This window comes from Lolium perenne, chromosome 2 (assembly GCF_019359855.2).
Source record: "Lolium perenne isolate Kyuss_39 chromosome 2, Kyuss_2.0, whole genome shotgun sequence".
Classification (NCBI taxonomy): Eukaryota; Viridiplantae; Streptophyta; class Magnoliopsida; order Poales; family Poaceae; genus Lolium; species Lolium perenne.
Window position 1 is genome coordinate 48,063,453 of NC_067245.2, and position 22,797 is coordinate 48,086,249.

General features: G+C 47.3%; 2 protein-coding genes across 3 annotated transcripts; both read left to right on the forward strand.

The window, feature by feature from the left end:
- The first annotated feature begins 304 nt into the window (after positions 1 to 304).
- On the forward strand, positions 305 to 2,194 carry LOC127332040 (uncharacterized). The gene has a single exon (XM_051358296.2). The coding sequence runs from the start codon at positions 305 to 307 to the stop codon at positions 2,192 to 2,194; it is 1,890 nt and encodes a 629-aa protein (XP_051214256.1).
- A 6,402-nt stretch (positions 2,195 to 8,596) lies between these two features.
- LOC127332042 (origin of replication complex subunit 6) lies at positions 8,597 to 16,218 on the forward strand. Of its 2 annotated transcripts, none has more exons than XM_051358298.2 (10): positions 8,597 to 8,824; positions 8,896 to 8,942; positions 9,045 to 9,149; positions 9,242 to 9,322; positions 9,454 to 9,565; positions 9,660 to 9,722; positions 9,852 to 9,939; positions 14,571 to 14,662; positions 15,722 to 15,815; positions 15,908 to 16,218. In XM_051358298.2, exons 1-10 carry the CDS (start codon positions 8,705 to 8,707, stop codon positions 15,994 to 15,996), a joined length of 891 nt encoding a protein of 296 aa, XP_051214258.1. In that variant the 5' UTR covers positions 8,597 to 8,704; the 3' UTR covers positions 15,997 to 16,218. The 2 variants fall into 2 exon arrangements, with proteins under 2 accessions (XP_051214258.1, XP_051214257.1); XM_051358297.2 differs by lacking the exons at positions 14,571 to 14,662; positions 15,722 to 15,815; positions 15,908 to 16,218 and adding exons at positions 10,046 to 10,137; positions 10,943 to 11,036; positions 11,113 to 11,437 and having other exon boundaries at positions 8,609 to 8,824.
- Positions 16,219 to 22,797: the final 6,579 nt, after the last annotated feature.

The window sequence follows — 22,797 nt, forward strand, 5'->3', positions numbered from 1 at the left end:
CTTTCTTGCCCACTCCTCTGCAATTTAATGTTTCACCTATCATAGATAATTAGGATTCATTTTTCTATCTTTGGTTCCAGCTATAATGCCACACAAATGGTGATCGTTGAAAGCTTTGTCAGTAGTTAATTGCATCATACATGTTTATCTATGTCCAAGATCTATTTTTACAAATACTGTTGAGAGGGTCCCTCAATTCATGATTGAGAATATTACTAGTAATACCAATGCCGATTTGGTTGCCTGCTTAATTAATTAAGATACAATGTAGAGTAAACTCATTTGAACTGGTGAACCTATAAACATGCAGGTTATCAAGGCTGACAACATTGATGTGGCTGTTGAAGGAATTCTCAATGAACTCAATAGAAGTAGACAGAACGACATCTACTTTGATGGCTGGGATGGGCTGGGGGCATCTGCCGTCCTGCGAGCCGTGGCTCAGCGCCTGGCATTAAAGGAACGGACCACGCCTCTAGGATTGGAGTTTGATCAGATCATCCACATCGACTGCTCAAAGTGGGAGAACACAAGAGCGGTGCAGAGAGAAATCGCAGAGCAGCTGAAGCTTCCCACCCGGGTGATGGATATGTTCGACAAGCAAGACGAGGAAGATGATTTCGATGGGATTACTGATCAAGGCTCCCGCACTGAGATAGTCGATGTTGCGGTAGAGATTCAGAGGAGCATTCAAGGTCGGAGATTTCTGTTGATTTTTCACAATGGAAGCAACGAGGAGGTTGACATATCTCGCCTTGGCCTTCCTGTATACGGGTATTTGACCAACAAGGTGGTATGGACATTCCAAGGGAGGTTCCGGATGATGGACCCCAAGATGAGAGATGAGGTCGTGAAGAAGAACACAACAGATGTTCTTCTCTCAGTTCCACGCTCTGAGCAAGATCCACAACATCTCTGGTCCTATCTAGTGCACGAAGAGTCTATACAAGTTGCATGCAAGCATGGCGTTGATCCTACAATAGTTACTGAATGCTTCTTATATATGTTGACACTACATTGCACCGGTCGACGTGTAGTTGACATTGAATATGATTTGGCTACTCGTGCCTGCAACTATTGGATATGTGATGTGATCATACAGAAAATCACAGATATTTGTGAAGCATGGCAAGTCGGTGAAGCTCTGCAAGATGAGATCCGACTGGATCTGGACTATCACCACAAAGAATTGCCCTCTCACTTGCTAACGTATGCTGATAACATACCACACTGGACTTCACCAGCTCATGGATTTGTACTGGTCCCACCTGGAGTCGTTCCTAGGGGAATGTTCCAACACTTTGACAAGCTTGGTGTGTTAAAACTCTCAAGGTGTAGCTTCATCTTTTCGTCACCTCCATTTCAATGTTGCCATAGCCTTAGATTTCTATGGCTTGACCACTGCCAAGACCTAAAAAGCACAGATGCAGAAGACGGGGAACAAGATGAGGACACTAGTAGGTCATGGTCATGTTTCCAAGGCTTGTACGTGCTTGACCTGCGCTACACAGATTGTAATTGGATCTTGTCTTCGCGGATGTTGGATCTCATGACCCAGCTCAGGGAGCTAAATGTGATGGGAGCCAAGAACTTGGACGGCATGAGCCATCTACGGGGACGACTGCGCAACGTTCGCATTCTTCGGATAACAAAGTCCTCCTTGCGCTCCGACCATGTGTTTGTTGACATGGAGAGCGTGGAGCTGCTTGATTTTTCGGGAAATACAATTACAAGATTATATGGGACATCAACCAACAGTAAACTCAAGACTGTCATTGTTTCTGGATGTGACGACTTAGAAATTATCTCTTTCAAGGGTTGCAAAGAATTGATGAACCTGTTCATGGAAGGATCATCGTTCGTGCGCCTCCAGGAGATGAACCTCTCCGGCACAAGAGTAAAAATCCTTGACCTCACCATGCTCTTCATTAGCTTCAGGCCAACCTCCAAGCAAATCATCCTACTCGAGAAGCTACGTACAATCATGTGGCCACAGGATTTACGGGGCGATCCTGGGCTGGATGTTCTGCAGATTGACACCACCTCAGCATCGGCATCAGCTAGCGGACGCGATGTAGAACATGCACATCCACATGGTGACCAATCACTCCAACAGCAGAAAGAAAAAATCTTCTGGGCTGGATGGCAGATTTCTCTTGCGGATACAAGGCTCCTTAGGTCCTTTATCCAGTAAGAAATTTGATATACTTAGAACCCTTTCATATTGATATCTTTAGTGCATCTACCGTTGGTCATAGCAACGTCCAGGGAACAAACAACTACAAATTAGTTACAAGTCCCACAATGGTATCGAAGTACAAAGATGTGCTGAAGGGCGACCCCCAGTTGCAACAATAATGATTTGGCACTGCCCCAAGATTCCCCTAAATCTACAGTCAGCAAAGAGATGTATCATAAAGGTGATCATGCACGGGCCGGGCAACAAGCTTTTAGAGGATGCTCTAGATGCTAGTACCAGTTTATTGCCTGATTTTATATGTGACATGGCTAGCTCACTGCACGTGTATGATAACTCGTACATCGCTAGTATCCCTGCACCAGGATGGGAAAATCTAAGATGGTGCCGGGTCGAGAGGTGCCCTAAGGTGCACACTGTCTTCAATGATTCCCAAGGCATTAATGCGTCCTGTTTTAGGAATCTGGAGACACTATGGATATCCCAGCTTCTCACAGCACGCTACATTCTGGATCGGGCATGTTCCCTTTCGTACCTGAAGTTCTTACACCTGGATTGCTACCCCATGTTGTTGCATGTGCTCCCAGCCAACCATTTATACCCTTTTTGTTTGGAGACCCTTGAGATAGTGTACTGTGGTGATCTGAGGGAGGTCTTCCCTTTGAGCCTTAAGCTTCAAGAGTATGACAAAGTTACAAAATTACCTGATCTGAGGAACATCCACTTGCATGAGCTCCCCAGTTTGCAGCGCATCTGTGGGCGTAGGATGTCTGCGCGTAACCTCGAGACCATCAAGATCAGGGGCTGCTGGAGCCTCAAGCGTCTGCCGGCCATAGGACCCAACACCAAGCCACCGAAGGTGGACTGCGAGAAGGAATAGTGGGACAACCTGGAGTGGGACGGGCTGGAGGAGAACCACCACCCTTCTCTCTATCAGCTGAGCCACTCACTCTACCACAAAGCCCAGCTGCCAAGAGTAAGCATACTAAGGTGAGGTATACATATCTCTCCATCTCTCCTTACTTTGTGAATAAACTTAGTTTTATGCTGACCTCAGTTACAACTGTTTCTAGAACCAAAAAAAACTAACTGATGTAGTTCCAATATATATGTATGTAAAAATGTGCCAATTAATGAGATCATTGGTGGCTTATTATGTTGCAGGTAATCCATTCCTTCCGTGAATTGATCTTCAGGTTCTTCAACCGACATGCTTGTACGTTCACTCATGTAGTGCTACCTACATAATCGAAGCTTCTTTCCCATGTGCTGCTTGCCTGGCTTCATGTTTGATTGGTTTGCGGGTTCTCTACATCTGCATTGCCATGCATGGTGTGGCGATGAACTTCCAGTTTGGCGTGGTTTTGTTTGGCTTGATTTGATTGTGTTTGATCTTCCTTGCTCCATACATCGAAGTACTGGTCATCTGGTTGCATATATGATGATACAAGCTCTCGGGCAAATGGGAAATAAAACAGAGTGGGCATTCATCTTATGCAGCATGAGCCCCTGTGTGCTCGTGTGTTCCCTTATGTGTGGTTTTGTTTATCATCTTATGAACAATCATCTGTCGGCTAATTGTAGTTTATAAGCATCAATCATGATTCTGTTTGTGGTATTGTTTGTTGCGATATTAATAGTCATCTATCCAGTGATTGTAATTTGTAAATATAAATCTTGATGCTGATGATTGTGTGTGATTTGTACAAGAGCGTCAGTCTGCTTATTAATCTCATTGCCAAGGTTCTGAAATAATCCACCTTGTATTGTTTTCTTCTTGTAGGGAGAATAATGGACTGGCATATTCTTTGTTCCAAGCCTAGTTTTATGCTCATTATATAACTTAGACTAGCAAGTTCGCACGTGCAATGCAAGTCTATGCAATAACATTACAATTAAGACGGTGGGTATTATAAAAAAATTATCCTATGTTTGTAGCATAATCAGGAAAATTTAAAACCGGAGTCCAACATTTTGATGCGACAAACCAACATGATATATAATCACACAAAAGATAGCTATACAATGTATGTCTACATAGTTAGATCTTATTATTTGGAAGTATCAACAAATTTAATTGCTTTACTGTATTGCCAAGCTGATTGATTAACATCTAAGGTATTTATGTGCACGAGAAGACGACAAGTAGCCCTGACTACTAGATGATACATCTTCAATCATATTATTCAGCCAAGAATGAATAACATTTTACCCAACGTTGGAGATGATGTAATGCCCAAGCGTGTTAAAACATTTCTAATAGATTTCCATAAAGATCAATGTTTGTGGTCCATATAATCTACAAAACAACACTTTGTGTTGTGCAACCTCTCTACCAGTAATCTAAAATAACCAAAATATGAACAACACATAACAGATAGAGGAATAGAACTACAGAACTTGTATGGTCATAAACACTTCAGGTTAAAGGGGAGGGGAGTCTCTGGACCCGATTTAACTCTGATGTGGGTACTCCTATCCACCGCACTATGTGTAAAAATATTACCCAAACTTACAAAGGATGTCTGAAATATATGTACCCTTTCAAGACAAAGCATGGAAACAAAACTTCCTCCAATAGCAAAAATTGATGTTTGTGAATATTTATTTGTAACATAAATGAGATACTATTTCGCCAAAACATAAATTGAAAGAACTTCAAAAATATGGCAGGCTAAAGATGTAGCTAAATCGAAATCACATTCCCAAGATGCATGAGAGTTCGATACCAAGTAAGTCAAACAAAATAATCTAGATCTAATTGGATTCATAAACCAATGAAATAATGAACACATATTCAAATGCAGAATCACCAAAAAAAGGAAGAAAATAATGTACTACCTAGCAAGATTGCATATGATGGCATATCACTGATTCACTATAAATCACTATGTCTGTACTGAGATCTACATTTATATCTTCTTAAAATTGACCTGGCCATATTTACTGTACAATGTTAGCAGTGCAGCTACTCACATATACTTGATGATTTGCAGTACTCTGCTTCATCCGAGCCAATACCATCCATGTAGCTGGGTTTAACTCAATTGCGTAGATTAAGGTACTAACCTTTCGATATAGGGTGCATTTGTTCAGTGTGCTATTTTCCATAGCCTCCATGTACAAAAACACGTCAAGATAATAGATCCTTATTTTGAAAACTTTCCACATGTCGAGAGAACTAAATAAAAAGTGGCAAGCAATTAATTCAAAATTCAGTGTCAAGAAACCATTCTAAATAAGTTTGCTAGTATCTAGGAGTGGGTTCTCAATGCTATAATTCAAACAATCCAGTGGATCTCAAAAAGGTCTAATTGGTATCAACAAAAATCATACATCTTTTTTTTTGCGAAAGAACAAAAATCATATATCTTATCACTCCAAATTCAGAATATTTACTTCAGCATTGCCATAGCTTCAAGATCTGCATTAGTCTTCTAAAAAAGTGATATTGCAACACATGCAGCTTCTAAGAGAAAATAAATCAAAAAGAACTATATTTCTTAAGAATTGGCAATATCACACTTTTCTATTTGCACACAAAACACATTACTTATTCTTGATCAACCAAATGCCCGTTGTTCCTTAAATAAATGTCAAATGGTGCTTTTGTGCGCAGCCTACCGGATGGAGAACATACAGAGTGATCACAGATTAATTGATCCGTTGGAGGCAAACGCTCTGTTACGTTTCCTATAAGGAATAAAAGAAATACTTCACCCGGTTGCCTACTGCAACTGCAACTGCAAGCCCCCGTCCAAGAAGAAGAAGAATAACATGCATATGAATTACCTCGACGGTCCTGCTGGCGGCGATAACGGGATACCGGCGGTTGTCCTGCTGTCCGTGGCGACTGATGGGTGAAAAGGGACAACGCGACTACGGTGTCCGCAACGGCGCTTCAATCTCGGGAGAAGTCCAATTCCATTATCTGTATCAAACAAACACTTATTCACCACGGGAAAATGCGACGTCGAGGAGCGGCAGCGGCATGACGGACCGCCGGTTCACCGGGAAGAGTAAGCTTCCCGCAGGGACGCCGGCGCTGATCGAGAGGCTGCTGGGGGTCAGCATTTCACCGGGAAGAAGAGGCTTCACGAGGGGACGATGGCGCCGCCGGAATGTGAGGCTTCGCGAGGAATCAATACTGGGTTGCACAGATAAGTTATTTGATCAAACTTTAATTAACCCAACTTAAAAAAGGAAAGTGCTGGGCGTCCCCCGGGGATCTGATTCCCTAGCCCCCGGGTCCCCAGCCGTCGGATCGATATCATGTACGATCAGATTTGCATGTAGCAAAATAACACCTCCGGCAGCAAAAAAATCACCCCGGCAGCAACTGTATGTAGCAAAAAACGGTTCGCCTATGAAACAAAAGAAAAAGTCTGAGCTCGTCGGAGTCTCGCCGGAGACTTCGTCGGAGAGCCCGTAGCAAACATATTACGCAGATGTAGCAAAACCGCAAATAAATTGTAGCAAAAAAAATTTATTCACATGTTGCAAATCCTCTAAAACATCAACGGAGACCTCGCCTGCTAGCAACAACGCCGTCCGAGGTTGCAGCAACTCCGTCCGCCTAGGACATCAACGTCAGAAGTCTCTAGTAGCAACACCCTATGCCTAGGGTAGCAAAAGTAGGCCTCCGCCCATAGCAAAAATCTACCCTCCGCCGGTAGCAATGTCGGACACCTTAAATAGCAAAATCGGCCTCTGCAGGTAGCAACGCTGCAGGCCTAAGACAGCAAAACTCCTAACAAAGTAGAGGAACACGAGATGGAGGCGGCTTCGGGCAGGCCATGGCAAGGATGGGTGGAGAAACTCGTGGCGAGGTCGCTGCACTTGAGGACGAAATGAGGTCTACGCTCGCCGCCGGCTCATCCCGTCCCGTTGGTGCCGCCGGCCCAGCCCGTCGCCGTTGCGCCGCCAACACCTACGAGGCGGAGACCCTCACGCTCGCTGCCGGCATGCTGCAGGTCGACCGCCTCCGCGTTTTGATGCCCTCGCCGGCGGCGGAGCAGCCACCCGCGCTGGAGCTCGAGCTCGTGCGGGGAGGGGAGGCTCCCTTGCTGGCCTCATCCGCCGGCTTCCTCCGCCTTGTCTCCTTGGTCTGCAGAAAAAAGAATGGGAAACGAGAGGATAAGGCGAGGAAAATGAGTGGCCAGCAAAGGAAGGAAGGAGAGCGATCTGGTGGGTCCCGTGGACACGCGTCACGCGCGGACGTAGGAGGTTGCGGAACGTTTCATCCCCCGGGGGAATCCCATCATTTTCCCTTAAAAAAACAATTATAAACCTTATTCATTAGAACGGAGATAGTAGTAGTAAAATATGAGAATCAACCATTGGTTGTATTTTCAGGAAGGTAACGTGGGTTGAATCAAGATTCGATGATATCATCCGACGAGAACCAATCTATGGTTGGATGGTTAGGAGAGCAGTGACACCCCCAGTCCACTAGAGTTTAAATCACAGATTTAAAACTTTGTTCCCGTCGACAGCGAGGCGTCCGTGGTGACTTGTTCAATTTAGAACCGTTTTGATCAGTTTCTTGAACTCATTCTCTCGGAGGTGCTCATAGGAGTAGGGTGTGGGTGCGTTTATAGGGGTGAGTGTATGTACGTATGTGTGAGCGCCTGCGTCTCTACTGTGTTTCGTAAAAAAAATGACATTGACCGCTTTTTATAAAAGTGAAATGTAAAGCGAAAAGTGTCTTTAGCACATGAACACCAGCCTGATGCTATAAAATCATATTATTTGAATTCTAAAAAAATTAAATTAAATACCTACATACATGTAAATATTCCGAAGGTACAGTAAAATTTTTGGAGAAAATTATATTATATTTTGAGCTATACAAAAAAGATAAATTTCTGACAAATATACGTTCCTATACGTACCACAAATTTGTTTTTTTCCTGTAGCTCAAAATACAATGCAACTTCTAGCGAAACTTCTCACGCGTATTCGGAACATATATGTGTATTCATGAAATAAATATGATGATTTTTTGAAACATAAATACATAATTTTTTTAATATTTAAAAAACTGAGAGCACTGGTGCTCATGCTCACTCAATGTAAAGAGTATTTTTCTCTTCTCATAGGGGTAAGTGTATGTACCTATGTGGGAGCATCTACGTCGGTACTGTGTTTCGCAAAAAAAAACATAACCTGACCGCTTTTTATAAAAGTGAAGTGTAAAAAGTATTTTTCGCTGCTCACCTTTTGCAGGCCTTACCATTTCTCTTGGCAAAAAAAAGAGGAAATGCAACCCGTAAGCCCAGATCAGCCCAGGCCAGTAACAAAACCCATCCCGGCCACGACCCTACCTACTCTGCAACCGCATAGGCGCGAAAACCAGCATATTCCCATCGCGCGCCATTCCTCTTCCCCGCCAAAAGAATTCGAAAACCACCCACATCGCCGCTATTTCTCCCCTCCAATGCCGAAACCGCCAACCTCTCCCGCTCCCGCTCCGCGCCAATTCCCGCCAACAACCCACCGGCGGCCATGGACATGTCGGCGATCGCCGCCCGCCTCGGCCTATCCGGCTCCCGCCCCGTCGTCCGCAAGGCCGCCGAGCTCCGCCGCCTCTGCGACATCAACTTCGACTCCTCCGTCCTGGGCATCGTGAGCAACCCGCGCCGTCCCTCTCCCCCCTTCTCTCTTCTACTCATGTCTCTGACGCTGCTTTCGCGCAGGGGGAGGTGTGCAAGGCCATCATCTGCCTCGAGATCGCGGCGACCAAGTGAGCCCCCCTTGCTCTCCAACTGCTCGACCAATTGCCCGTTCGCGCAACGCCGACATGTCCAAGGTGTGCCACGTCTGATTTTGCTCGCGAATTGCGCAGGTTCCAGGTGATATTTGACCGCGCGGAGGCGGTGCGGATGAGCGGGATGTCGGACAAGGCGTACATCAGATCGTTCAACGCGCTGCAGAATGGGCTCGGCGTCAAGTAAGTATGCCACTCTGCGCTTCTGTTTCGCTAATAATTGATGCGTTCAAGTAACAGCCCCTGATGAACACGAGTGATTTCGTTCTTTGCAGGACGACCTTGGATGTGCGTGAGTTGGGCATCCAGTTCGGCTGTGTCAGGCTCATACCTTTTGTGCAGAAGGGGTTGGCACTGTAAGCCTGCTCTCCTCTGCCAATTTTCTTGTACTTAACTTGCTCTAGATGGCCGAATCTGTAATGTGGTGTGAGATGCGGAGTATTTGATGCTCGAATTACGCACTGAAGGGGACGTTTGTATCTTTCAGCTACAAGGAGCGTTTCTTGGCTGCATTGCCTCCTTCTCGCCGCTCAAGCACCGACTTTGGTCGGCCAGTGTTCACCGCAGCAGCATTCTATTTATGTGCCAAGAGGCATAAGGTGATAATGGAATCAGTAACAATGGCTTCGTTTTTGCTGCTGTATGAATGATTTGCTTCTTGTCGTACTGAACCTCCCTTGATATTTCCTGCAGCTCAAAGTTGACAAACTAAAGCTAATCGACCTGTGTGGTACTTCTAGCTCTGAATTTACAACGGTAAGGGACCATCTTACCTTTGCATGCTGTTGTTTGTTCCTGCATCTCATCTATGCTAACGCGTAGTCATGCACATGCTTAGATTGGTGCAAATCCTGTTGTTTTGACCGTTAACTTTGCTGGTTACAGGTTTCAACATCCATGGGAGATCTTTGCTTCGATGTTTTTGGAATAGCCAAGGAGAAGAAGGATCCAACTACCATTAAAGGGAACAGAGGTACCTGAACATGCTAATAGCACAACAAATTTTGAGAACTAGCATGGCAAAAGTTTGTGGATTGCCATTTTCTGCAACAACTTGTAATTTGTAATTGTTGTTGCAGAGCTGCTGGATGTATTGCCTAGCAAAAGGAAACATGAGGATGACAGTGATAATTCTGATGAATCATCGGGTGATGACCAAGATGAGCTAGATGTATGAACCTTCTTATGCTTATTACTTTGAAATGCATGACGTACAGCTATAAGATGCTTGGTACTCGATTAACTAAGATTTGTTTAAGTGACATTCCTTTTATTGATTGCGAAAGAAGAAAATCAGTAGCAATATGTGTTTTGCTTGATGGAAGTAGTTTTATGTTCATAAGATTTTTGCTGTTGAACTTTTTATTGTAATGTTGAACCAGAAAGGCAACAATAGTGCAGTGTCCAACAATATGGCTTAATGCAAGCTTTAGCAGCATACATATGTAGCCTATGGATTGTATTAGCTATATTGCTTGCTGCACATAATCCATGTTACACCCTTGTTCTTCATTAGACTTCAGCAATCAGTTTATTGGTAAAACTGTGCAGTCAAAGACTTTAGTCACCTCCTGTAAAAAAAGAAGATTTTAGTCGCCACTTTTAGCTAATTGAAGTATGATCAGATCAGGTTGCTCACACTGAATGGCTGAAAAGAACAAATACATATTCATCATTTTGCCAGTGTTAGCTAGGTACATTTATACCTTGTAGGACAGAACTTCTCTTAAAAGGGAACCATTGCTATTTAGTTCAGTTTGTGGTTCTAATGCATCTATGTAGCACACATCACGAACTTGCAGCTAGTAATTGTTATAGCTTCTTGTTCGTCAAGCATGTGAATCACTTAGTTAGCCTCTAGTGAGAAACCTTAGATCTACATTTGGATGAATTTTTGTTTCACATATTCCACAGTTGTAGCCTGCTCATTCTTTTGAATCATTGCTGTAATTGCTGTCCGATTCTTCCATTTTCAGCTACCAACTCACAAAAGGCACAAGAAGATGGAAAAGCAAGCATACAATCAGTGGAAGTCTACAGTTCTATCCACCAACAAGGAAACCAAACCAGGTTTGTACTTTGGAACTGTCACACCCCTGTCTAGATCACTCGTAGCGCTAAAATAACTTTCTTGGTTTGTCTTTAGACCCTGCCAAGCCCAGGAAGCAGGCTCAGCTTAACTTCAAGAAGAAACTGTCAGACGCTGCCTTGGAAGTACCCCCAGCAGCAAACTAAATTAATCTGAACCTGTGCTCACAAGGATGGAATAGCTGAGAGACCGAGGCTGGAAGTGTTGTACAAATCATGGAGCTAGTTCTTAATGCAGAAAGAACACTTCTGGCTCAGTTCACAACTTCACATCTTCATTTTTGATACTGTATGTAAGGCGATGGCATTGTTCAATTATCCATGACAAGTGTTACAATCAGGAACATTCTTTTATAAACGAGGTTGGTATGTTTATTTATGTATGTACATGGCTACATGAGGAAAGAATCTTTTGACAATAGCTCACCTACGTGGTGTCGCCAACCATTAACCTTGTCATGCCTCTAGTTCCTTGACGGCGTGCATTGCATTTGGTATGCTGAGGTCTAGTGCTCGTCTATTGGATGATCAAACCGTGGAAGATATTTGTGTCTTCTGGTTCGGAAAGTCCATGCTACAATATAAAACTGAAGTGCTTTCTGCTTCTGTCACGTAGAGGAGACTTCGCGCTTTCTGCTTGCACCAACTCAAGTGCCATTCTATAGTCTCGAGTTGTTGGACCTGCGATTTTGTCAAGCACCGTGATATTTTCAGCCGTTTTTCATGGACCGTCCTTTTTCATGCCACCACTGACGCGCTCCTTGACGCTGCCCCCATGTGTGCTCCGGAGTGCTCAGCGACGAGGCAAATAGTGAGCCTTTCAGCTGCCGTCCCAGATATTTGTCGTCAAATGTAGACTAGGCTTTTTTTTTTAACTTTCATCTGATGCAAACTTCAATTGCACGCTTTGTACCGGAGTACAAATAGGATTACGTCAGTAATTTACACACTAGGTTTTGAAAGCAAAGGGAGTAACATGGATTGATGACATTTTTTTTTGAGAAACAATTGACTCACGCTAGACACTAACAAATGCGCATGAACACTGATACCTTCATATATTGGATTCAGATCAGATAGTGCCATTCCTATATCCGTTTTCATATTTACAAAATGAATACGTATGCGAATACAAACATAATTGAATACGAATGCAGAGTAGAGGTTGGTCGAATACAGATTGCATGTTTTCTCAATTCCGAATGGATACGGATAACAAAATAATGGAATCACATCTTATAGTGAGTCAATTGTATAATGATATACAATACACACTAGTTTCAAGTTCAATCACATAGAAAATCACAAACATTTGACCACCTTTGTTCTTGGCTGAGCTGTACATGATGGTCAAATGTATTATATAATTGACTTACTATAATATCACAAACAAATACAATATATATGAGGCTATACTTGTAAATGTAAATGAACTATGTGTGTTTTATATGTCAACTACATGTTTTATTATGAAATAGTAGTCGTAGATCTGATAAATAAACTGAAATGACAACGCCCAAAACAAAACCATTAAGATAACTGTAAATTGCATTTCTTACTAGAATTATCCTGTAGTTTGCATGTCAATGAATACGGAATAGAATATACTTTATTTGATATAATCATGTGAAAAGAATCTACCAAATCAGCACAAACAAAAATCAACACCACTTCACTTACAAACAAACGGTCAGTTCCACAATCCAGTATCAGTTCATGGAGAGTGGATTCTGTGACCGGGTGTATACGTGAGCACGCGTCCGTTGCTTGACACGTGACACACCTAATGATTCCCTGTTACAATCATTGTTGGCTAAACAAAGCCCATCAGCCCTAACATCACTCCCAAAACACATAGGACCCACTTGTTTGAATTCAAAAAAGTGGGCCAGGTTAATTTTTTTCCCTGGACCCTACACTTCGGAATTCAAATTTGTGGGACCCAAACCACTTATGGCCCCACTATTTTGAATTCAAATGTCGGGCCCCACCGGACTGGACCCTACATTTCGAATTTAAATTCTGGTGGGTCACACTTCCTTCGACCAGTTTTTTTTGCTTCTTTCACTTTCCTAACTCTAGTGTAGCCATTACTCGCCATTGCAGACAGCTAACATTTCCAAACTCCAATTTTTCTCCACCATAAATTAGCGTGGTTTCGTTCTGTTCGGTAGTGCAACCATTACTCACCATTGCAAACAGCTAACATTTCCAACTCCAAAATTCGTACACCATCCAGTACCGTGGTTGCGATCAGTTCGGTCGTCCATAACGGCGGCAACGGCCCACTGAACTTAATATATCTCGTCAAGTACCTAGTCATAGATTACACTTAATATATCTTCTTACTTTTCTTTGCAGGTTAGAGGAATGGACCATCTTTTCTTCATGAGCATAGCACTTTGCTCACCTTTCTTTGCAGGTAGGAGAAGATGAGCAGTACCACTAGTTCTGTTCATACAGGAAATTTGGACAACATGCACCCATTATTTTTGAAAGTACCCTGACCCACAGTCAAAGAAAACACACAACGCTGCAGGAAGGTGACTAGAATTGGTAGTCACGGGTGCTACAGTTTGTTGAACTCACAACTTTCATCTTATCCTCTTACGCTCTATTATTGATAGGCAGATTTGCACACCCGTGAACGTGTGCAATTATTGAGTTTGTCCATAACAGCGTGCAGCAAGCAGCTTACACGCAAAACAGTAAACACACACATCTATGCCTGGACATGAAAACGTACAGCAACCAGCTCACACGCAAAACATCAAACGCATAGCAACATAGGCCGGTGTCGATGTTGACTAAAGACGATTATCTAGCTGTTAGGTTTTTTTATAGACATCTTAATCTTGTACTCCCTCCATCCCAGGGAAAATGTTGGAGCATAGCAACATTTGTATCTTTCAGCTACAAGGAGCGTTTCTTGGCTGCATTGCCCCCTTCTCGCCGCTCAAGCACCGACTTTGGTCGGCCAGTGTTCACCGCAGCAGCATTCTATTTATGTGCCAAGAGGCATAAGGCGATAATGGAATCAGTAACAATGCCTTCATTTTTGCTCATGTATGAATGATTTGCTTCTTGTGGTACTCAACTTTCCTGATTTTCCATGTAGCTCAAAGTCGACAAACTAAAGCTAATCAACCTGTGTGGTACTTCTAGCTCTGAATTTACAACGGTAAGGGATCATCTTACCTTTTGCTTACTGATGTTTGTTTCTGCATCTCATATATGCTAATGTGCAGTCATGCACATGCTTAGATTGGTGCAAATCATCCTGTTTTGACAGTTAGCTGTGCTGGTTACAGGTTTCAACATCCATGGGAGATCTTTGCTTTGATGTGTTTGGAATAGCCAAGGAGAAGAAGGATCCAACTACCATTAAAGGGAACAGATGTATCTGCTCATGTTCTACTATTAGCACAACCAATTTTGATGACTAGTATGGTAAAATTTTGTGGATTGCCATTTTTTTTTTTTGCAACAACTTGTAATTTGTAATTGTTGTTGCAGAACTGCTGGATGTTTTGCCTAGCAAAAGGAAACATGAGGATGACAGTGATAATTCTGATGAATCATCGGCCGATGATCAAGATGAGCTAGATGTATGAACCTGCTTATGTTTATTACTTTGAAATGCATGATGAAGATGCTTGGTACTCGATTAACTAAGATTTGTTTAAGTGACATTCTTTTTATTGATTGCGAAAGAAGAAAATCAGTAGCAATATGGTACCCTTTTGTTGAAGGCCGTTCGAGCTTTTCCTGGGAGTATGGCATCGGTTACATACTTCAGCGCCGTAGCGCCTGGTATGAGCCTCGTGGAGAAGCAATCGCTAGTCCATGGGGCTCATACTTCAGCGCTGCAGCGCTTGGTACTCGGACCTCGGCTCGAGGCATTTTCTCTACCCCTTCTTACCCTGACAAAGCAGGGTCACCTTGTGTCCTTAAACCTATAACCATCTTTCGGCTAACCTAGCCTCCTACGTCCCTCCGTACCAATTGCTTGATGGAAGTAGTTTTATGTTCATAAGATTTTTGCTGTTGAACTTTTTATTGTAATGTTGAACCAGAAAGGCAACAATAGTGCAGTGTCCAACAATATGGCTTAATGCAAGCTTTAGCAGCATACATATGTAGCCTATGGATTGTATTAGCTATATTGCTTGCTGCACATAATCCATGTTACACCCTTGCTCTTCATTAGAGTTCAGCAATCAGTTTATTGGTAAAACTGTGCAGTCAAAGACTTTAGTCACCTCCTGTAAAAAAAAGAAGATTTTAGTCGCCACTTTTAGCTAATTGAAGTATGATCAGATCAGGTTGCTCACACTGAATGGCTGAAAAGAACAAATACATATTCATCATTTTGCCAGCGTTAGCTAGGTACATTTATACCTTGTAGGACAGAACTTCTCTTAAAAGGGAACCATTGCTATTTAGTTCAGTTTGTGGTTCTAATGCATCTATGTAGCACACATCACGAACTTGCAGCTAGTAATTGTTATAGCTTCTTGTTCGTCAAGCATGTGAATCACTTAGCCTCTAGTGAGAAACCTTAGATCTACATTTGGATGAATTTTTGATTCACATATTCCACAGTTGTAGCCTGCTCATTCTTTTGAATCATTGCTGTAATTGCTGTCCGATTCTTCCATTTTCAGCTACCAAATCACCAAAGGCACAAGAAGATGGAAAAGCAAGCATACAATCAGTGGAAGTCTACAGTTCTATCCACCAACAAGGAAACCAAACCAGGTTTGTACTTTGGAACTGTCACACCCCTGTCTAGATCACTCGTAGCTACGCACTGTCCATGCGCTAAAATAACTTTCTCGGTTTGCCTTTAGACCCTGCCAAGCCCAGGAAGCAGGCTCAGCTTAACTTCAAGAAGAAACTGTCAGACGCCGCCTTGGAAGTACCCCCAGCAGCAAACTAAATTAATCTGAACCTGTGCTCACAAGGATGGAATAGCGGTGAGAGACCGAGGCTGGAAGTGTTGTACAAATCATGGAGCTAGTTCTTAATGCAGAAAGGACACTTCTGGCTCAGTTCACATCTTCATTTTTGATACTGTATTTAAGGCGATGGCATTGTTCACTTATCCATGACAAGTGTTACAATCAGGAACATTCTTTTATAAACGATGTTGGTATGTTTATTTATTGTCGCTTGAAAGCTAGGATCGGGGTCAGAGTATTGGAGGAACACGATGAACAGAGGCTAGAGTTTTTGTGCTGCTCAAACTGCCGCAGCTTTTCTGCTCGTTTCTTCTTCCTTTTATTCAGCTTACAGAAGGGAAAACGTGACCACGATCTCCACGTTCGTGCCATCCCACGAACAGATCGAGGGCCGCGTGAGACTCGCTTCGAGTCGTTGCCAAAACGATCGGAGCTAAACACTAGCTTACAACGACTAAGTCTGAACCTGACGAAACTGAACTTAACTAACATCAGCTGGGTTTATTCAACAATCACCCCCTAAACGCTGCTGCTCTACTGAATCTTGCCCATGTCGATCTTGTCTCGCAGCTCCTGGAAGCGGACTCGCCCAAGGGGCTTCGTCAGAATGTCCGCGAGTTGCTCAACAGTACTGGTGTACTCAACGTCGATCTTGCCATCTTCCACACACTCCCGAATGAAATGACAGCGGACGTCGATGTGCTTGCTTCGATCGTGGTACACCGGGTTCTTGCAGAGAGAAATTGCGGACTTGTTGTCCACCTTGATCGTCGCCGGAGCTGGTTTCTCTCCGGTCAGATCAGCCAGTAGACGTGAGAGCCAGATGGCCTGGCATGCCACTGTGGTGGCGGCGATGTACTCGGCCTCGCACGTGGAGAGTGCCACCACTTTCTGCTTCGTGGACTGCCAGCTAACGGGACAGCCGCCGAGGAAGAAGAGCACGCCGGATGTGCTCTTGCGATCGTCGAGGTCGCCGGCCATGTCGCTGTCGCTGTAGCCTATGAGGTGCTCATCCGTGAGCGCGCCGCGGCTCATGAAGCAGCCCAGCGTGCGCGTGCCTGCCACATACCGTAGTATGTGCTTCACCGCCGCCAGATGCTCGACGGTGGGCTTCTCCATGTAGCGGCTCACGTATCCCACGGCGAAGGCGATGTCCGGCCACGTGTGTACGAGGTACCGCAGGCCGCCGACGATGCTCCTGTATGCCGTGGCGTCCGTTTCCGCCGCCGTGCTCCGCTTGCTCAATTTGAGCCTTGCCTCCATTGGCGATGCGCTTGCGTTGCAGTCCTTCATCCCGGCCTGCTCCAGGAGCTTGTCAGCGTATGCCGTTTGCGCGATGGTGATGCCGTCCTTGTCCTGACGCACTTCGACGCCGAGGTAGTAGCTGAGCAAGCCCAGGTCGCTCATGCGGAACTCCTTCTGCATCTCAGCCTTGAACCGTAAAATCTCAGCATCGTCGGCGCCGGTGATGATGAGGTCGTCGACGTACACCCCCACAAGGAGTCGCCCTGGCCCTTGACCCCGCGTGTAGACAGCGTGGTCTGAGATGCTGCGATAGAACCCGAGCGCGTCGAGCGTCGTGTCCAGCTTCGCGTTCCATGCTCGTGGCACCTGCCGGAGACCGTAAAGAGCTTTGTGAAGCCGCATTACCTTGGTCTCATGTCCGTCGACGACGAACCCTGGAGGTTGCACCACGTACACCTCCTCCTGCAGCTAGCCGTTCAAGAAGGCGGACTTGATGTGCATGTGATGCACTGCCCAGCCGCGGCGCGCGGCGAGGGCAAGCATGATCCGCACGGACTCCAGCCGTGCGATAGGCGCGAAGACTTCCTCAAAGTCGACGCCCTGCTGCTGCACGTAGCCCTTGGCTACGAGGCGCGCCTTGTGCTTGACGACGACGCCGTTCGAGTCCTTCTTGAGCTTGTAGACCCATTTCATGCCTATCGGGCGGTGACCAGGCACAGGGTCGACGAGGGTCCATGTGCTATTCTCCTCGATGGAGGCCAGCTCTTCGCGCATGGCGCGCTTCCACACTTCCTCCTTCTCCGCCTCCGCTAGCGTGCGTGGCTCGTCGCACGCTGTCAAGTGCAGTTCCTCGCTGTCCATGTCAAGGACATAGTCATCGCGCTGCTTTTTGGGCATGACGGTACCTTGCTTGCTGCGCGTGATCATCGGGTGTCCTCCTCGCGCTGCAGGGTACGCGTGTGCTCACTAGTAGAAAAACGCTTATAGATGGGACTTAGGTCTGTGGCGCACCACCAAAATGCGCCACAGAAAGTTGTTTTGTAGCGCACCAGGCACGGTGCGTCACAGAAATAGCTTAATTTTGTGGCACACCAACAATCCATGCGTCACAGAAACTTGGTGGGGCCAGCCCCAATAATTGGTTTCACTACTTCTGTGGCGCACAGGACCACGTGCGCCACAGAAATAAGACATTCTGTCGCACTGGTCCTGGTGCGCCATTGAATTAAGACTTTCTGTGGCGCACGTGGGATGGTGCGCCACAGAAACAACACATTTCTGTGGCGCACATGAGTTTCATGCGCCACAGAAGTTTTTTTTGCCTCCCCACGCAACTCCACCCCCACCCCCCGTGGATCGCCTTTTTTACCTCTGTAAAAAATAAAAGAAATAGATAGAAATTTAAAAAAAATAAAATCCTTCGAGATTCCCATGTATTATGTCATCTAGCACCACTGAAATTTAAGAAACATGAATTTCGACTTTTTTTGCAAAATTGCGTTGCAAAATCATTAAACTGGTTTTCTAGTCGCATATGAACTCGAAAAAAAACGCACAATATATCAAAATGTTCCCACGAAAATTCTACATCCGAATTCACCGGGGTTTGCCCGGTTGGACAATTTTTAGAATCGCCAAATTCGAAAAGAGTAAAAAGTTACGGCCAGTTAAAGTTTTTTTGCTGCAAAATAGAAAAAAAAGGAAAAAAAATTCTGTGGCGCACCTAGTGCCCATGCGCCACAGAATTAACGTCCAAAATTTGAATTTTCTGCCGCCCTCCTCCACTTCTCCTCCATTTCTCCTCACTACTCCTCACTTCTCCTCCACTTATCCTCCTCCTCCACCACCACCATCACTTCCTCCGGGGCCGGCCTCCTACTCCGGCGATCTCCTCCTCCTCCGGCCGGCCTCCTCCTCCTCCTACTCCGGCGACCTACTCCGGCGACGACGACCTTCTCCTCCTCCTCCTCCTCCTCCTACTCCGGCGACCCACTCCGGCGACGACGACCTTCTCCTCCTCCTCCGGCGACCACCTCCTCCTCTTCCTCCACCACCTCCTCTTCCTCCACCACCACCTCCTCTTCCTCCACCACGTCCTCCACCACCACCACCACCACCACCACCACCTCCTCATCCTCCGACCGTCCTGCTCCTTCACCCACCCACCCACCCACCTCCGGTTACCTTCCAGCAAAATTTTAAAAAAAATTTAAAAATGTTGGCGGCCCGAGATCTAGATCTAGATCTAGATCTGGCCGCCATTTTTTTTTGAATTTCAAAAAAAAATTCTGTGGCGCACCACCGCCGGGGCGCCACAGAAATAAGACTTTCTGTGGCGCATGGGCCGGTGCGCCACAGAAACCTTATTTTTGTGGCGAGAATTCTGTGGCGCACCGCCCATGCGCCACAAAATTGATTTTTGGTGCGCCACTGCTGAGCCTTTTCCTACTAGTGGCTACTGTGCTTGCTGCCGATTCTCGCGAGGTTGCCGGCGCCGATGAAGCTGGAGTAGGTGGAGTTGGTGGCGCAGGTGATCCTTGATCGGGGGCGGCCGCAGGTGAGGGCGTTGGATTCGTAGGAGAGTGTGCCCGCTCAGCTGCCGGTTCAGCGTTGGCAGCCGCTGGTACGGTGGTGTCGTGCACCAGATACTCCACGGTGAACGGCGTGTTCACCGCCATGGTCTCCTCCTCGCTCCAGTTCCAGCAGGCGTCTTCGTCGAACACCACGTCGCGCGTGACATGCACATGCTTCGCCGCCGGGTCGTACACGCGGTAGGCTTTCGAGCCAACCTCGTACACGATGAACACCATCGGAGTGCTCCGATCGTCGAGTTTCTTCAGGTGCGGCCACGCACTCTTCACGTGCGCCACGCAGCCAAAGGTGCGCAGGAAGTGCACGTCGGGCTTCCGCCCGAACCATGCCTCATGTGGCGTCATCCCGGAGACGCTCCGGGTGAACGAGCGGTTCAGGAGGAAGATCGCCGTGAGAACGGCCTCGCCGCAGAAGTAGTTTGGCATGCCCTTTGCCTTGAGCATGCTCCTTGCCGTCGCCACGACGGTTTGGTTGCGCCGCTCGACCACCCTGTTCTGCTGCGGGGAGTACGGCGCAGTGAGGTGCCGCTGAACGCCGGTGTCGTTGCAGTACGAGGTGAATGTGGCGGACGTAAACTCGCCGCCCCGGTCGGTTCGGAGGGTGCGGAGTCTCCGGCCAGACTCATTCTCCGCCAGCGCCTTGAAGCGAATGATCGCCTGGGCCGCCTCGTCCTTGGATGCCAGGAGCGACGCCCACATGTACCTGCTGTGGTCATCGACAAACAGGAGGAAGTACCGGCGCCCTCCAGGAGTGGCCGGCGTGATGGGGCCGCACAGATCCCCATGTACCAGCTCGAGCGGATCGTCCGCACGGAACCTCGCCTTTTGCGGGAACGGCGTGCGCCGCTGCTTGCCGGCGAGGCACGCCTTGCAGAGCTGCTCCACCGGTTCGATGGGTGGCATACCTCGCACCAGATCGCCACGCACCATCTTCTGCATCGCATCGAAGTGGAGGTGGCCGAACCGGGCGTGCCAATGCCATGACGCTGAGTCGTGCTGAGCTGCAAGGCACACAGGTTGCACTGGCCGAAAAGTGAGCTTGTACAACCGGTTTGGTGATCGTGATACCTTGACGATGAGCTGATCATGTGCGTCGCGGATGGAGAGGATGCCGCGCCTGATCTTCACCTCGAACCAGTTCTCGTCCAACTGTCTGAGGCTGATCACGCTTGACTTGAGCGTTGGGATGTAGAAAACGTCGGTGAACGCGCGGTGCGCACCCCTGTCGATGGTGAACAGGACGGTGCCTCGTCCGCGGATCGCGACCACCGAGCCGTCTCCAAATCTCACCTTGCCGGAGACCTTCTCGTCCAGCTCAGTGAAGGCGCTCTTGTCCCCCGTCATGTGATTCGTGGCGCCGGAGTCCAGGTACCATGCCAGGTCCTGAACATCCCCGGCGTACATGGGCTGGAGCTTTGCCCTCTCCTCGTTGCAGAGGAAGTGCGAACCGGAGCGGATCGGGGCGTCGCCCGCGGCAGGGAATTCGCCTGTTTCGGCTGCCGCGGTGTGGAGCTCCACTCCAGGTTCCGTCACCTCGATGACGTGTGCCATCATCATGGTGGGATCGGCGTCCTCCTCGACGGCGAGGTTCGCCATGCCGCGCTGCGCGTCGTCGCGCTTTTTCTTGCGACATTCACGGGCCCAGTGGCCCTTTTTCTTGCAGTACCTGCAGGTGTCGCGGTCGTCGTTGTCTCCCACGGTGGGTGGCGTCGCTGGCTTCTGCTGAGCCTGGCCCCCCTTGCGCCTGGAGTTCGTGTCCGCGCGGTCACGGCCTCCGCCGCTGCCACCGCTGCCAGAGCCACCGCTGCTGGAGCCACCGCTGCGGCCCAGCTTCTTCTTCTCCTCCCACTGTTGCTTAGTGAGAAGGAGTTGTCCTCCCTCCGTGCCCTGATCGCCATCCAGGCGTTCCTTCACCGCACGCAGGTGTCTGACCACCTCCTCGACGGTCATGGTGGACGGATCAAGCAGGGTCTCGATGGAGAACGCGATCTGTATAAAGCGCTTTGGCACAAGCGAAAGAAATTTCCTTACTATTTTCTCCTTGCTCACGGTGTCGCCATAGGAGCGCAGGGTCGCGGCGAGATTCGAGATTCTCATCCCAAACTCGTCGACGCGCTCGCCGTCCTTGAAGGCGACCGTCTCGAAGAAGGTGCGGAGCCGTCGCACGCGTCGCGCACGCGGTCGCTCCCCTGGTTCTGCAGCTTGATGACCTCCCAAGCCGCCTTCGCTGACCCCTTGCCGATCAGCATCGGATGCATCTCGGGTGGGGTCGAGCGGAGCAGGGCCGCCAGGGCCTGCTTGTCCTCGCGACGGGACACGCCATCGTCCTCGATCGCGTCCCAGAGGGAGGCAGCCTGGAGGTTCACCTCCATGACCATGGACCAGTTGATGTACTCCCCGCGCTGGAGCATCGGGAAGACGAGGCTACCGCCCCCGCCACTGCTGATCTCCCGCACTACCTTCTGCTGAACGACGACCTCACCTCCCGCCGATCTCCTTGTCCTGCTCCGGCCATGGCTTGGGGAGCGCACGCGCCGCGAGCCTCCCGCTGGTGACCGTGATGCAGATGGTGATGCGGATGGGGTCTTGGCCTCCTTCGCAGGCGCAGGTGGTGGTTGTGATCCTACCATCTCTCCAGGGCTCTGATACCAATTGTCGCTCGAAAGCTAGGATCGGGGTGAGAGTATTGAAGGAACACGATGAACAGAGGCTAGAGTTTTTGTGCTGCTCAAACTGCCGCAGCTTTCCTGCTCGTTTCTCTTCCTTTTATTCAGCTTACAGAAGGGAAAACGTGACCACGATCTCCACGTTCGTGCCATCCCACGAACAGATCGAGGGCCGCGTGAGACTCGCTCCGAGTCGTTGCCAAAACTATCGGAGCTAAACACTAGCTTACAACGACTAAGTCTGAACCTGACGAAACTGAACTTAACTAACAGCAGC

Bases quoted from the DNA above. Each gene is read 5' to 3' on its own strand.
- LOC127332040 (XM_051358296.2), top strand. From the start codon at position 305: ATGCAGGTTATCAAGGCTGACAACATTGATGTGGCTGTTGAAGGAATT.
- LOC127332042 (XM_051358298.2), top strand. From the start codon at position 8,705: ATGGACATGTCGGCGATCGCCGCCCGCCTCGGCCTATCCGGCTCCCGC. The intron at 8,943-9,044 runs GTGAGCCCCCCT...CGAATTGCGCAG, and splicing joins CTCGAGATCGCGGCGACCAA to GTTCCAGGTGATATTTGACC. The intron at 14,663-15,721 runs GTATGAACCTGC...TTCCATTTTCAG, and splicing joins ATGATCAAGATGAGCTAGAT to CTACCAAATCACCAAAGGCA.